Below are 16,207 nucleotides of genomic sequence, written 5' to 3'. Positions count from 1 at the left end.
TTATGATCACCTATGTGTGGTGTTTACCTTTAAAAGCTCAGCCCCCACTGAAGCTCGGGGCTGCTCTCATCACCCCCAAAGATGGAGAGTAGTCATTGCGCTGCTATTAAATTGACTCTTAGCTCAGTTCACTGAGTGCTAGTGACTCTATTGCTGGGGGAGTTCGGGTCCCCCCAAATTGGCTGGGATATTACAGCATTGAAAGAGCTTTCCCCCAGAGCCTGATGTCCTGCTCACCCTACGCCCCATGGGCTCAGTCCTGGTGGAGAGATTTGCTGTAGCCCTGGTTTGGGAGTTTTCATTAATCCACCATCCCTAGTTTCCTTGGTGCCCTGCACCCCGCAGTGGGTTCAGCCTGCCTGTTCCCTTAGGTAATGGCACTCTGCACCTACCCAAACCTGCTGGACAGCCCTAACTTCCCAGAAGATGCTAAAAAACGAGCTCGACGGATTCTACAGGCTTGTGGTGGAAACAGTTTGGGTAAGGCCCCAACTCGCTGAGTCCCCCAGGGATAAGAAATGGACATGGGTATCCTGAGTGGGTCTGGCTCCATCTTTGAACAAAGGGCAATGCCTGGAGAGAGGGGAGGGGAGGGAGAGGGTCAAGGTCTCCGTGCCTATACGTAGAGGTGGCTGACTAATAGAGTATGGAAAGAAATCTTACTGTGCTCCTTGTTTTCTGAGTTTTGGCGGGGACTGGACACCTCATTTTACTGAGTTTGGGATTTCTAGCTAGCAAACGTACAAACAGTGATTACCTTAGCTGAGAGGACATGCAGTGTTTTAACTTTGCTCCAGTTTTCAGCCTTTCTGTGGCCCTCAACCAGGTGACTGCCCCTTTCTGGGGAAAGGAAGTGGCCAAGGTCCCTGTTACTTCCCCCTTTTTTTTGTCGTCGTCAGTCATGGGGCTTGAATTCTAGACTGGGGCACTGTCCCTGAGCTCTTCAGCTCAAGGCTAGCACTCTACCACTTAAGCCACAGTGCCACTTCCAGTTTTCTGGTGGTTAATTGGAGATGAATCTCACAGACTTTTGTGCCCAGTCTGGCTTTGAACAGCGATCCTCACTCATATCTCAGCCTCCTGAATAGCTAGGATTACAGGTGTGAGCCACTAGCACATAGCTGTGACTTTCCTCTTGTGGCTTCCTCCAATCTGATTTGCCCTTTCAGTGTCACCAGGCTCCTGTCACCCTTGCCATTGTGGAAACTAGCCCATACCACCCTCCTGGCAGAACACTAGGCCCCAGAAGCCTCTACAGGGGAGGTCCTGGAACTTGTCCCATAGATATGAAAATGATATTTTCTCTTCCTCCCCTGCCAGGATGGATTTCCAACCCCTGGGCCTCTAGTTCTTTGTTCTCATCTCATTTTCTTTCCTGTGTTTATTTTTGCCTCACTCCTTATCCCAACGCCTACACAGAAAATTTAACTTGCCTTGCCCTGAGGAAACCAGTTGTTCATAAAGCATTCTTAGGACATGTGCTCTAATGTTCTGAAACGTGAGCCCAAATGTGAGATGGGAAATTTTGTGCTTTACTCAGCCAGGGATTGTCTCTCCCTTCCACCACCCCAACCTCAGTCTCCTTGCCTCTCCCCTGAACCTTCTCTGCGCTCTACTGAGAGTCCTGTGTTTGGCTGTCTTGCTGTGATTGTACTGCCAGCCCTCTCTGGGGGCACTATCCTTATAGTATCTCTCACTGGCAGGCACCAGTGCCCCTTGCCTTTCTGTCTGACAGTCTGAACGGGCTGTGGGCCGGTACCTTTTTTATTATTTTTTTTCCAGTCTTGGGCCTTGAACTTGGGGCCTGAGCACTGTCCTTGGGCTTTCTCAAGGCTAGAGCTCTACCACTTGAGCCACATCACGTTTCTCGCTTTTTTCTATATATGTGGTACCAAGGAATTGAGCTTGAGTCTTCATGCATGCTAGGCAAGCACTCTTACCACTAGGCCAAACTTGGACCCTGGCCAGTGCGCTTTGTGCCTAGGCCTACACCACTGGCCAGATGAGAGCAGTCCAGAGTCCTGCTCACCATGCTCCTTTTCCAGTTTGACCCCTATATTCAACCCAGAGGACAAAGGTACTTTTCAAAGACCCTACAGATCTAAGACTCCTGGAAGCCCCAGGGAAGAGGCAGAGGAGGGATTTGGCCTTAGGTGTGTCTGATGTAATGGGAGGTAAAGCGATAAAAGAAACCAGGGTTTAAAGTAAAACTTAACTAATGCTAACCCTAATAGGTATTCAATAAATATTGAGTGAGTAGATGGATGAACAGAAGAATGTAGGATGGATATGTGGTTGATATGCTTGCTACAATTACAGGGCCTAGAGCAGTGAAGTTCAGCTCCACATTAGACAACACCCATCCATGTTCCTTCTCTCACCATGGAGCCAGACACCCTGCCTCTACTTGCTCTTTTGCTGTTTTTCAGGGTCTTACAGTGCTAGCCAGGGTGTCAATTGCATCCGCGAAGATGTGGCAGCCTATATCACCAGAAGAGATGGTGGCGTGCCTGCAGACCCAGATAACATTTACCTGACCACTGGAGCTAGCGATGGCATTTCTGTACGTGTGGGTATAATCCATTCTTATCTACTGCTCACTCATATGAAGCAGAGCCCTGTATGTGAAGGTCTAGATAATTAGCTGGCTATCAGGGAGATAATGGGCATGGAGAGGGAGTTACACTCTGGTCTTTCTGTCCTGATAGCTTATAGTACTGACCTTTTAGACTTCATAAACCAGATTGTTGCTGCAGCCTTGATTTCCCTCCAGAGTACATACCAGCAGGACCTCTGGAGAGGAGTCGAGGGACACTGGAGGGTAGCCTTTTGGCCTGTCACTCAGCGAGTACTGGAGTTCCTCCTCTGCCAGGCACTGTGCCAGGTGCTAGGGAGATCTTGAGCAACCAAACACGTCATTTAGGCTTCTGCCTCCACACTAGTGCTGGGCAGATAACTATTATGTGACGTCTATTTACATATCATCACTAGTTTTCAGTTTCTCTTCTACTCAGAAGAGGACAAAGTGTCATAGGAGGGAACAGAAGTATTCTGTTGGGTGGTATGGTGGGAGGGGTCAGGAAGGCTTTTCTAAGCAAGGCTCAGATACAGAGGGAAGTGGGGAGCCTGGAGAAGAGGGTGTGTTCTAAGATGATCAGTGTAACATTTAGAAATAGAGAGATAGGAGGAAAGTGACAGGACATGCAGTGAGAGACAGCAGAAACAGGACTGGGGAGGAAGGTGATGGCTGGGCCCTGCAGAGGCCTAGAGGCCATGGTCAGGATTTGTGTTATTGTCTTAAGAATTTTGGGGAATCTTTGAAGTATATATACCAAGAATGGCATCATGTACCAGTGGCTCACGCCTATAGTCCTAGCTATTCAGAAGGCTGAGATCTGAGGCTCACAGTTCAAAGCTAGCCTTGGTAGAAAAGTCCATGAAACTCATATCTTCAGTTAACTACCAAAAAAGCTGGAATTGGAGAAATGGTTTAAGTGTTAGAACATCAAGAGCCTTGAGCACCAAAGCTAAGGTTCAGCGATCAAGCCTTGGATTCATACCTGAGGACTGGCATACAGGAAAAAAAGGCAAAAAGACAATTGATTCAATATTAAGTTTAAACTTTGGCCTGTCCAGGGATGTGAGGGAACATTAAGGATTGAGAGATTAGATGGCTTTGGATTGGGGGTCAGCCGTGGATTGGGGATAAAGGAGTCTGAAATCGTGGGCTTGGGAAACCTTTGCTCTCATCCCCTTTCTCCTGTTCCCTTTCACCTCTCTATTGTCTTCTCTCTTCTCCTCTAACTGCTTCCCTCCCTCCTTCAATACTATAGATGGAAGCCAGGGTCTCGCCCTGATATGCAAGTGCTCTGCCACTGAGCTATGCTCATTTTTGCCTCCTTCTGTCAGACTCCTCCCTGGGGCTTAGTCCAGTACTAGGTGCTGTCGACCATTTATTCTCTCTATTCAGGGAGCTGAGTGCTATCTGGTCCTTTCCTTAGTAGTGCTATATTTATCTCCTGACCTCAGACTCCTGTTTTTGATGTTGAGTACTTGATTTCTTTCCCCAAAGCCATTCAAAAAAATGCGTTAAACTTACTTGCACTCATAAGGAAATAGGCCCAGAGATGTTAAGTGGCTGAGCAGCTTTGTGTCTATTCTTGTGATGTTTAGGATTCTGATGTTGGAATTCCAGCCCCCAACTATAGCATCTTCCATTTCTTATACCACTAAGCCCCATCTCCATTCTCTGAAAATCAGAATACTGGCCAGGTCCTGGAGGAAGAAAGGGAGGTATCTACAAGATTCAGTGAAAAGATTTTTTTTTTGCATTTTGCAATCTGGTGACCTTAAAACAATCTTTTGGGGCGGGAAGTTTAGCCTAGTGGTAGAGTGCTTGCATAGCATGCACGAAGACCGGGGTTCAATTCCTTGGTACCACATACATAGAAAAAAATCTGGAGGTGGTGCTATGGCTCAAGTGGTAGAGCTCTAGTCTTGACAGAAATCCAAACACAGTGCTCAGGCCCTGAGTTCAAGCCCCACAACTGGCAAAAAAAAAAAATACTAAATTTGTTTGATTTGCTTTATTATTATAAAGGTGATGTACAGAGGGATTACAACTACATGAGTTAGGGAGTGAGTACATTTCCTTTCATACAGTGCCTTCTATCCCCTTATTCTCTCCTAGTTCCTCACTCTGGTCTCTACCTACAAGTTGTATAGATCACTTGCATCAATGTCCAGTGAGCTCTGTTGCTTCAATTTTAAACCCCTTTTCCCTGGAATTGGTGACCTTCTTATAGTAAGCAACTGAGCAGTCTGAAAATAGGACCTCTGCCCGTGTGTAATAGGGAGCCTTCTCCCTACAGAAGGTTTTGGCTTATTAAGTCAAGGAATTCAACACCCCACTGGTTTCCCGCAGTTTGGCTTCTCGGGAATTCTACACAAACCCTGCTTACCTTTGAAAACAGGTGAAATCTCCATCTGGTGGCAGTAAACAGGTATTTCATTCTCATTTCAACTGTTCTTGGGTCTTTCCAATCACAGACAACGGATGCTTCTAGATAAGGCACTCTCTCAGGCTGAAGTTAGACTAAGGCTGAGAAAGGGCTGGTTTCAGGACTTCTGTTTAGGAAGCATTAAAAAAACTAACAAGTACTGAGTGTTCATCTGCATACCACACACTATGCTGGGAAAGTCATAGTGTTTTTTGCTTATTCTTAGAGTAGCCCTTATGTTACAGATGAGGAAACACACTCAGATGTGAAGCAATTTTCAGGTGAAAGGCTGAAATTCAGGCTGATCACATTTGTGTGGTCCTCAGCTTCCAAAGGTTGGGAGAAGGGGAGGGAGACTCTAGCAGTGACTTCTCCATTGCAGACAATCTTGAAGATCCTTGTCTCTGGTGGTGGCAAGTCGAGGACAGGGGTATTGATCCCGATCCCTCAGTATCCCCTCTACTCCGCTGTCATCTCTGAGCTTGATGCCATCCAAGTGAACTACTACCTAGATGAAGAGAACAACTGGGCACTCAATGTGAATGAGCTCCGGCGGGCAGTGCAGGAGGCCAAAGACCACTGTGACCCCAAGGTGCTCTGCATCATCAACCCTGGAAACCCCACAGGTCTGTTCTGAATGCCTTTGCCATTTTCTTAGTGGGTGAGGGTGGCTGAGGTACTGGGTATTTACGAAATCGTGTGAGATCCTCTCTGTTCCCGGTTTCCCAATCCAATCCTAGGATTTGCTAAAATAAACTATGATTTTCCGCAGGCGGCCCCAGAGAGTCAGTAAACACAGTTCAGCAGGGTTGTATTATTCGGACCAGTTCTCTTTCTTCTTCCTGTTCTCCCATTTGCCAAGACTAGCCTCCTTGAGATTATTCATGCACAAACCGTCATCACTGATCCTAGGCCTTCATTTACTTCCACTCCCACTTGTTTTTCTGAACCAGTTTTTAGAAGACTGGTGTGCACATTTTTCTCTTTGGGACAGCATTGCTATGTCATACCTTGAGGCCCGAGAAGGAAATGGCCATATTCAGAACAAAAGCAAGCCAAAAAAACCCAAAACAAAACTATTTCTGGAAGCTGAAAAAACATCTCTCCCTCCCCCAGTACTCAGTTCTGAGTGGCTGTTTTGATCTTTTTGGGCTGCTGGCTTCATATGCCTCCAGTACTATTTGTATGCAGAGAACAAGGGCTTCTCTTTTCTCCTTTGTTGAGATAAATTGGATCTGGGCCCAAATGCGTTGGAGTTCATTGTAGAATCTGCTTCTCCGGAACATTGGATGATGCTTCAATCAACTGAAAGCACCACTTGAATTCCTGAGTGCAGAAAGGGGGTGCAGCTGGTGAGGCACTGGTTTATTTTCCCATTGCCTTCAGGGAAAGGATGGAGACTCAATTCATGAGGCTGTGAGAAAGTGATTCTAGAGTCACACGCAACCTGGGCTGTAGGTCAGAATTACGAGGGAGTTGTGAAGACATCTCAAGACTAAGCCTTACCCCAGACTCTCTGGGGATAAGTTTCAAGCATCAGTGTCCCTTGCAGTGATTTTCAAACTTAGGCATTTTGAAATAGGTATGTTTGACCCAATTTCTGCAAATTTTGATGTCAGTGAACTGGGTATAGATTAATAATTTGAGTTTTTAGCCGGACACAGTGGCTTACGCTTGTAATCCTAGCTACTCAGAAGGCTGAGGTCTGAGGATCATGGTTCAAAGCCAGCCCAGGCACTAAAGTCCATGAGACTCTTATCTCCAATTAACCACCAGAAAACTGAAAGTGGTGCTGTGGCTCAAAGGGTAGAGTGGTAGCCTTGAGCTGAAGAGCTCAGGGACAATGCCCAGCCCCAGAGTTCAAGTCCCACAACTGACCACAAAAAAGAATTTGAAGTTTTAAGCAGTGCTTAGGTTGGTGGTTGGTGGACTATACTTCAAACAGCCAGTCCTGTAGCATCATCACATGTAGACTACAAACAGCCTACATTTGAAGTAGTACTTTTTTGGCCAGGTGTTTACACGAATTTTTTCACCTAGCTAGCTATGAGGAAATTATTTTCCTGTTTCAAGTAAAGGTCTTACGACTGTATACTCATTAAATAATTTGAATAAAGAGCAACTTTATAAGTGGGCAGAATCTGGTTTTACGAGGGAGAATGGAAAATAGAAGCCCTCCTGGGATGGTTGTGTCAGACCACACAGTTTACCTGTTTGGCTAAGCTAGTCCAAGTGGATTGAGATATTAAGCCATTACTCTTGTAGTTTCAAGCAGAAACCCAAGTCAAGTCTAAAGGGATTGGATGACAGAGCAGTGAAGTCCTGGGGTAAAGCATGCCACCTGGATCTCTAGCCTTGTCTGGAGAGTCTCAGTCCATCCCTCAGCTCTACTGTCCTCTGGGTTGTATTTCCTCTCAGGAAAAAATGTGTCCTTGGAGTGGCCTTCAGCTGTCCAGCAACTGAGCAGCTGAGAAGAGAGTAGTTCTCATGGTTTCCCCTGAACTCCTAGACTGATTGTGTACTTAGGCCACCTGCTCATGTCCCTAAACCAGTAAAATCAGCAGCCAGTTCTGGCTCGCATATACCCTCACAGAAGTGAGGCACAAGCAATAGTCAGTTCACAGGGGAATTCTTTGGGCCCAACCTCTGCTAAGGGTTCTTGGGGCAGCCCCTTTACAAGCCTAGATCAAAGTTGTATCTCATATCCCCTTCAGTTGAGCAGAGTTGTGCTAAGACCTCTCTAATTATACACATGACTTTCCTTTCATCGCTGTTCATGTGTTTGTCCCATTCGTGGCTTGGTGGGAATGCTCTGAGTGACAGCTTTGCTCATCCACTAGGGAGACATAAGCTGTGTATCTTTATCTGAAAGTTTGCATATGTTCATTTGTAGGAATGAGATTATTTGCCTCCATTTGATCTCACTTCCTCTACCAGGCTGAGGACTTTATCCTTTCTTTTGTTTCTTAAGACAGTCTGCCTTTGGCTCAGCCTACTGTGTGCTGAATCAACAGGAGGGATATATACCTGGCCTAGACTGAAGGCATTTGAGCCCTTCTGTCAGTGTCCCTTTATGGTTCTCCTGGTATTTTGTGAATGTATTTTTTATATGTTCTGAGGCTCAAATCCTTAACAGGATATGCTTAACAGTTGTGGAATCACCTACCTGGGGGTGGGGCAAGACCAGGAGGGTTTGTAAACAGTTTGTGCTCTGTCCTCTCTTCCCCATTATTTCTAAGAACAATGGCTGATTCCTCATAGAAACTAGGACCAGGATCCTCGCTACTCAGGAAGCTGAAATCTGTGGATCAGTGTTTGAAGCCAGCCTGGACAGAGAAGTCCAAGAGACTCTATACTATCTTAATTAACCAACAAAAAGCTGGCTGGAAGTAGAGCTATGGCTCAAGTGGTAAAGTGCTAGCTTTGAGTGAAAAAGCTAAGGGACAGCATCCATGCCCAATAAAGAAATTTGGTGGTTTATTCCTACAATCCTAATTACTCAGGAAGCTGAAATCCGAGAAACACAACTTGAAGCCAGCCTGTGCATGAAAGTCTATGAGAGTCTTTCTCCACTTAACCACCAGAAAGCCAGAAGTAGAGCTATAGCTTTAGTAGTAAAGCATTAGCCTTGAGCAAAAGAAGCTTAAGGATAGTGCTCAGGTCCTGAGTTCAAACCCCAGGACCAGTATACACACACACAAAATAATAGTTCAGGACAGAAACCCTAAACCGTATCATGTTCTTAAAGTTACATATGTATAATTTTCTTGTAGACAAGATTATAAGCATTTTAACAAAAAGTAACAGTTTATGTACTATACTACATTATGTTTATGCAATGACAAACATGAGACATACTACATATGTACTTTAAAAACAGCTGTGTGTATGCATGCACATGCACATCTGTGGGTGTGCCTGTGTATGCTAGTGCTGGAGCTTGACCTCAGAGCCCGAGCTATGTCCCTTAGCTTATCACTCAAAGCTGGTGGCACTACCACTTGACCCACAGCTCTACCTCAGGATTTTTGGTGGTTAATGAGAGATATGAGTCTCATGGAGTTTTCCTGCTTGGCCTGGCTTCTACCCATGATCCTCAGATTTCAGCCTCCTGAGTAGCTAAGATTCTAGGTATGAACCACCAGGACCTGGCTTTGAAACAGTCTTCTGAAAGAAATTGGCAAGCTTGGGCCAGGAGTTTGGCCTAGTGATAGAGTGCTTGCCTAGCATGCACAAAGACCAGGGTTCGATTCCTTGGTACCACATACATGGAAAAAAGGCTGGAAGTGGGTGCTGAGGCTTAAGTGGTAGAGCGCTGGCCTTGAGAAAAGTCCAAGGACAGTGCTCAGGCCTGAGCTCAAGCCCAAGACTGGCAAAAACAAAACAACAACAACAAAAAAAGAAATTGGCAAGTTTGGTGGTGGTAGCAGTGCTTTTCCAGAGGATAATGTGAGCATACCAGCCACTCTAGCAAAGTCGCAGAAAATATTGTAGAAAGATTCTATTTCCGGTTGCTTGCTACTTGTTTCTGTGGCCTGTCATGTGAGCCAGTGGGTTACTGGCTTCTTGCTTGCACTCATTCCTCTGAAATGGCTATCTTCCCTGTTAGTGTTGAGTCCAGTCCTGAAGGGGAGGAGTCTGACCCCAGGACAACCACAGCCTGCGCGTTATGGTCATTCACAATGCCCAGCTTTCCCTTCAGCTCCCAGAAGACACTAACACTGGTTTCTGGATTCACTTAGCATGTGTTCTGCAAATATGTATTGAACACCGTTAAATGTCATATCTGAGGGTAGATAATGAGGCAGGATCAACCCTGTCTCTGCCTTAAAGAGCTTTTCTGTGTCTGGGGAAAAAAGTATTTCCAGAAAATCACCTCAGTAATTTACCTACTTACCATATTAGTCACTGTAGTCTCTCTTTATGTCACTACTGGTGCATATTAGGGAGAGGAGGGGTGAGCTTTAGTTTTATTTTTCTGCTCTTTATGATATTTCAATGTCTTCCTATCACCCAGAACAGATAGATAAATGCTGTGCACACATATGCATGCACTGGACACATACTCAAAAGAACAGCAAGAGTCAGACACTGGTGGCTAAGACCTATAATCCTAGCTTCTCAGGAGGCTGAAATCTAAGGATCCCAATTTGAAGCCAGCTGGACAGACAAATCTGTGAGACTATCTCCAATTATTAGCAAGAAGCTCAGATAGTAGAGCATCAGCCTTGAGCAAAAAAAGCCAAGTGAGACCATGAGGCCCTGAGTTTAAGCCCTAGTACCAGTGCCAAAACAAACAAAGGAAACAAAAGAACAGCAAGACAGTGGATATGAAGCAGTACTCTGACCACCCACCTGGATTTAATGGGATCCCTGGAGATTGACCTTTCACCAACATGCACATATCTAGATGGGTGGTCAATTAAAGTCCCAAAGACCATCGGACACCTTAGTGATTCTGGGTGGGCTTCTGACCTGGGTACAATTTAAACATTACAACCTACATTTTGGTTTTCTTGGGGATTTTATAGGCCAGGTACAAAGCAGAAAGTGCATAGAAGATGTGATTCACTTTGCCTGGGAAGAGAAGCTCTTTCTCCTGGCTGATGAGGTAAGAGCAGTCCCAGCTCTCTCTCAGAGATGGGTGGGGGTGAGTGTTCCTTTCTACGGGAGGGATTCAGGTCTGATTGTTCTGAAGCCAGAGAGAACTTTCTAGCTATTGAGGAATGATTCTGGCCCCAAAGCAAAGATGTTCATTTTGTAACCTATAAGTATATAAATCTAATTTATCCCTAGATTGACTTAGACTGTAACTGTAAATTTCAGAAACTTAACACAGATTACTTAAACTTTGGGAAGAAAAACAATAAAGAGGAAAAGATGTTAGGCCAAAGGAGTACTGCTGGATACAGGAACTCAAAACATGCCTTCTTAGGATCTCTCCTTTCTGCTCTCTGTGTTGGCTTCAAACACAGATTTGTTATCTTTACAGCCTAGAAAGTGGGTTTTTCATCCAGGTCCTTTCAGCAAAAGTCTGTTGTGACATTGATTGAGCTTAGGTCACAGCCTGACTGCAGATTGGCTAGACTCAGAGCAAGGAATAGTATCTTCCTTGTCTGCCCCAAACCTCCAAATAGAAAGCAGGAGAGGGCTTTGGGGGGATGCTGTGGGGAGGGGGCGGAACCAGGAAACTCTTACTGAAAAAGAGAGAAAGGCTGCCCCATGAAAGAAATGATTGATGGGCCAGGAGTTTGGCCTAGTGGTAGAGTGCTTGCCTAGCATGCACAAAGACCTGGGTTTGATTCCTTGGTACCACATACATAGAAAAGCTGGAAGTGGTACTGTGGCTCAATTGGTAGAGTGCTAGCCTTGAGGAAAGCCCAAGGGTAGTTAGTACTCAGGACCTGAGTTCATGCCCCAGGACTGGCAAAAAAAAAATGTATATACCTCATAAGGTACAGTTGTGTCTCCTGCTAGTTCCATGGCTTCCTTTTCATTTAATTTTCTAACAGTTTATAAGGAGGAGAAGATCTTTAATTCCATATTGCTGCTTCTTGAGCCCCAGTTCTCAAGTGAGACCTGCCTATTCTTTTCCTGCTTCGCAATATAGAAATGAGCTATCCAATTCCATTCTCATTTCATCTTCATTTTTTTCCTGTAGTTTCGCATACTACCTTCATTTCTTTGCACCTTAGGATCCCAATTCTACCTCAATGTACAAACAACTTACCAAATGCCACCATCATTATAGATGGCTCTAAAATCTTTGTTTCTACAGGAGGAAAGGGGCAACACATTTTAAAGACTCATGGTTTTCCTCCTGACCTGGTATATTAACCTATGCACTGGTCTGGGAAGAGGAAGCAGGAAGAACAATGCCTGGCTTGTTGATTGAGCCCACAGAACCTCCTACTGACCTTCAGAGCCCAGGAAGTCATTGTTTTGCCTGATCTCAAAAATGAGTGTGGATGGGGCCGGGAGTTTGGCCTAGTGGTTAAAGTGCTTGCCTAGCATGCATGAAGACCCGGGTTCGATTCCTCGGTACCACATACATAGAAAGCCAGAAATGGTGCTGAGGCTCAAGTGGTAGAGCCTTGAGAAAAATCCAAAGACAGTGCTCAGGCTCTGAGCTCAAGCCCAGGACTGGCAAAAAAAAGAGTGTGGAAAGTTAATTTCCAGGGGCAGAGTGGGGTGCTAGCAGGCTATGGAGTGCTAGATTGGGGATAGGGAAGAAGAAATTGGGTGTTCTGGCAATGAGAAGTAGAGAGAAAAAACAAATGATTCCAATTAGGTAAGTGAGGAAGGCCAATAAGGTCAGCTCCTTAAGTGGGAAGTTCAAAGAATAAGCACTGCCAACATTTCATATCATTGAAGAAAGTAAGCTTTGTCCTTTAGAAAGGAAATGTGCTTGGGAAGATGGGAGTCTTCGATGTCATGGGTGGAGTGATGAGTTAGAAGACCATTTGGAAATGGTATGAGGATGAATGCGGGAGAAAGTCAAGTGAGCTTTGTTGAATTCAGCATCTAGTTTGAGGCCTTTCTTCCTTACCTGTTCTGGAAGGTTCCATCAGGCATAATATCCCTGGAAGTAAAGTTTATCCCAAGCTGGGCTGGCTAGGATGTTCAGGGCTAGGCCTTGTGATCCACACAGTAACCATGGGTTAACTGAGCATCCACACCTGCCCTTCCTTGGCTTCTGTGCCCTGAACCATGCTCAGGAACAGCCTTCACAGGCTCAGGCTCTCGGAAGGAACTGCGGCAATGTCCTTGTGGTGTCCTTTCCGCAGGTATACCAGGACAACGTGTACTCACCGGACTGCAGATTCCACTCCTTTAAGAAGGTGCTTTGCGAGATGGGGCCTGAGTACTCCAACAACGTGGAGCTTGCCTCCTTCCACTCCACCTCCAAGGGCTACATGGGCGAGTATGTTGGTCGAGCCCCCCCTTGGCCCCTGGGCCTTCCTGGACCTGCTACTGCCCCTTATCTACAGGCTTTTTTTCTCTGCCCTTTGAAGAAAGCAGACCTCCATTGTTTTGGGGATCTATGAAGACCATTGGTATTAGAACTCCATGCAGGGATCCAACTGAAATCAGAGCATGCCTGAAAGAGACCAGGCTGTGGGTAAAGGATGGAAATGAAGCTGGATGCTGGTGGTTCATGCCTGTAACACTAGCTACTCCGGAGGCTGAGATCTGAGGATCAAAGTTCAAAGCCAGCCTGGGTACTCAAGTCCATGAGACTCTTATCTTCAGTTAACCACTAGAAAACTGGAAGTGGTGCTGGAGCTCTAGGGGTAGGGCGGTACTCTTGAGCTGAAGAGTTCAGGGACAGTGCCTAGGCCCAGGGTTCAAGCCCCACAACAGACAAAAAAAAAAAATCTAGAGCACCAGCCTTGCATGAAAAAGCTAAGGGACAGTGTCCAGACCTTGAGTTTGAGCCTCAGAACTAGCACAAAAGAAAAATGATGGAAATGAAAGCGGGCTTTGACAGGAGTTTCCAAGACTGAAAATGTTCTGCCATACTATTCTTATCTCTCTGACATTGATTAGGGGGCCGAGAATGGCAGGTTAAGTGAACAAATACCATTTAATCCAGTGGCTGCCTGAGTGCCAGCTGACTTCAGTGCTGCATTTGTTCATGGGCAAATATTTACTGAGTACCTATCCTGAGTTTAGTACTGTTTTCAGCATGGTAGAAACAACATTGAACATAACTACCTTCTCAGAGCTGTTGTGCTAGGGAGGGAGAGAAGCAAGAGAGAAAGTGAAGTCATATGATAGATGGAGAACAAGGCTCAGAGAAGATATAGGAAGGCCAGGAAATGGAGAAAGAATGCCAGGAATGAGCCTTAAGTAGTACAGTCTCACTACAGAGCTGTCACTTAAGACCCAAAGAAGATACCTGGCTAAGAAAAGGCATGTGGGGGCCAGGAGCATGGTCTAGTGGTAGATGGCTCACCTAGCATACATGAAGCCCTGGGTTCGATTCTTCCACATACACAGAAAAAGCCAGAAGTGGTGCTGTAGCTCAAGGATAGAGCACTAGCTTTGAGAAAGCCAAAAGGACAGTGCCCAGGCTTTGAGTTCAAGCCCCAGGACAGGAAAAAAAAGAAAACAGCATGTGTAAAGACTCAGGAAGAAGCATGCACGACTTGTTGGAGGGCTGGAAAGGCTGAATTGGGAAAGTAGTAGAAGTTGAGACCAAGGTCATAGGAAGCCAGATTGCTTGAGCCACATGATATGTTACTTTTTGCTTTTACTAAGAGTCAGATGGGAACCACTGAAGGATTTTAGCAGACATATGACTTCACCCAGCCAGTGTTTTACTAAACTCTCCTTCTGGTTGCTCTGTAGTAGGGGGAATGGGGCAAGGGCAAAGGACCCAAATCAAGATGGTATTTTCATCCCCAAGCAAGATATGGACCAGAGGTGGTGGGGAGGAGAGCCATAATATACTTGAGCCAGGCATCCATGTCTCATGCCTGTAATTCTAACTACTTAGGAGGCTGAGAGTGGAGGATTGTGGTTTGAAGTTAGCCCAGGCAAGAAAGTCAATTTAACCAGCAAAAACAAGTAGAGTTGTGATTCAAGTGATAGAGCACCAGGCCCTGAGTTCAAGCCCCAGAACTGTCACAAAAATAATTAGCATCAGGGGTGAGAGGTGTGGCGCAGTTGGTAGAACACTAGCCAGAAGCAAAGATAGTAGGTACCGGGTATAATTCTCACATGGAATACATACAGTGAAGAAGCCTCGGATTAGGCCTGGTCTCCCCCTGCTCAGAGGCTAGGAGAAAAGGTGCTTTCAAGAGGAGACAGAAAAAAAGGATAACCAGTTTGTTTACTATTAAGAACATCCTTATCACCATCGTTCTTCCTTTTTTTTGTTGTTCTGGGGCTTGAACTCGGGGCCTGGGCACTGTCCTTGAGCTTTCTCAAGGCTAGCACTCTACCACTTGAACCACAGCACCACCTCTGGCTTTTTTGTGTGTATGTGGTAGCCAAGGAATTGAACCCAGGGCTTCTTGCATGCTTTGCAAGCATTCTACTGCTGGGCCAAACTCCTGGCCCTATCACCATCTTTATTACATCTTTATCACTGCTGGGGTTCTTCTGGGTGCCAGGTGTTAGCATGGAGAAGGTACTCATTTGGTAGGCTGGAAGCCAGCATAACTAAGGCTTGAAGAAATATTTTCACTTGGCTTTGACAAGGGAGCTGTAGTAGTTGTTTGGCTGTTCTCTCTGGTCCATCCAGGTAACAGTGCTACTTCGTGGTATATTTCTGTGTGCTCTGTAGCTTCCTTCCTAAACAAACCCGTTCCATATTCATCATGCTTGTAATCCTAGCTACTCAGGAGGCTGGGATCAGAGGATGGAGATTTGAAGACAGCCCCAGCAGAAAAGTATGGTTCTGTCCCAATTAACTACCAAAAAGCCAGAAGCGGAGCTATGGTTCAAGTGATAGAGAGCCAGCATGGTGGCTCACGCCTGTAATCCTAGCTACTCAGGAGGCTGGGAGCTGAGGATCGAGTTTCAAAGCCAGCTTGGGCACAAGAGGACCTGAGAAGTGGGGCTTGGCTCAAGGGCAGGGCAGTAGCCTTGAGCTGAAGAGCTCAGGGACAGCACCCAGGCCGAGTTCAAGCCCCATGTCCCACAAAAAGGGGGGGGGGACAGTGCGAAGGCCCTGAGTTTAAACCCCATTCTTAGCACAAAAGGAAAACAGATCTTGCCATGGGTAGTCACTGGGTACCCTCTCTTCAACCCTCCAGGTGTGGCTACAGAGGAGGCTACATGGAGGTGATTAATCTACACCCTGAGATCAAGGGTCAGCTGGTAAAGCTGCTCTCTGTACGTCTGTGCCCGCCAGTGTCTGGACAGGCTGCCATGGACATCCTTGTGAATCCCCCAGTAGCAGGGGAGGAGTCCTTTGAGCAGTTTATCAAGGTAAGTTTTCTGTTTTATTGCTACTTTGAAGATCTCTGAATAGCTACCAAGACTGGTCTGATGCTTTGCCTGTCTCTGGATGGCCAGATACCTACTGGTATGTGTTAGTGTGTTTCTCTCTGTCCCCATCCACCCTCCATGGTGCTTCTTGGGACCTGATCTTAGGAGTTGGTTGAGTCTAAATTTTGAAGTGGGAAGACTATACATATGGGTAGATGGACCCATCTTCTTTCCTGCCTGTCATCATAGGCACCTATCGGGAAGGA

The 16,207-nt window shown here is 45.9% G+C and overlaps 1 protein-coding gene across 1 annotated transcript in view; it reads left to right on the top strand.

The window, feature by feature from the left end:
• Positions 1 to 16,207, top strand: part of Gpt2 (glutamic--pyruvic transaminase 2) — a 38,571-nt gene that overhangs the window by 15,151 nt on the left and 7,213 nt on the right. Inside the window, exons 4-9 of the mRNA XM_090357687.1 lie at positions 372 to 480; positions 2,430 to 2,563; positions 5,383 to 5,626; positions 10,532 to 10,611; positions 12,788 to 12,924; positions 15,767 to 15,941. Of these exons, the coding sequence (XP_090213813.1) occupies positions 372 to 480; positions 2,430 to 2,563; positions 5,383 to 5,626; positions 10,532 to 10,611; positions 12,788 to 12,924; positions 15,767 to 15,941 (879 nt within the window). The remainder of the gene's footprint in view (positions 1 to 371; positions 481 to 2,429; positions 2,564 to 5,382; positions 5,627 to 10,531; positions 10,612 to 12,787; positions 12,925 to 15,766; positions 15,942 to 16,207) is intronic.

This window comes from Megascapheus bottae, chromosome 24 (genome assembly GCF_031878675.1).
Source record: "Megascapheus bottae isolate mThoBot1 chromosome 24, mThoBot2.hap1, whole genome shotgun sequence".
Taxonomy (NCBI): Eukaryota; Metazoa; Chordata; class Mammalia; order Rodentia; family Geomyidae; genus Megascapheus; species Megascapheus bottae.
Note: the sequence above shows the minus strand (reverse complement) of the source record. Positions and strands in the feature narration are given on the sequence as shown.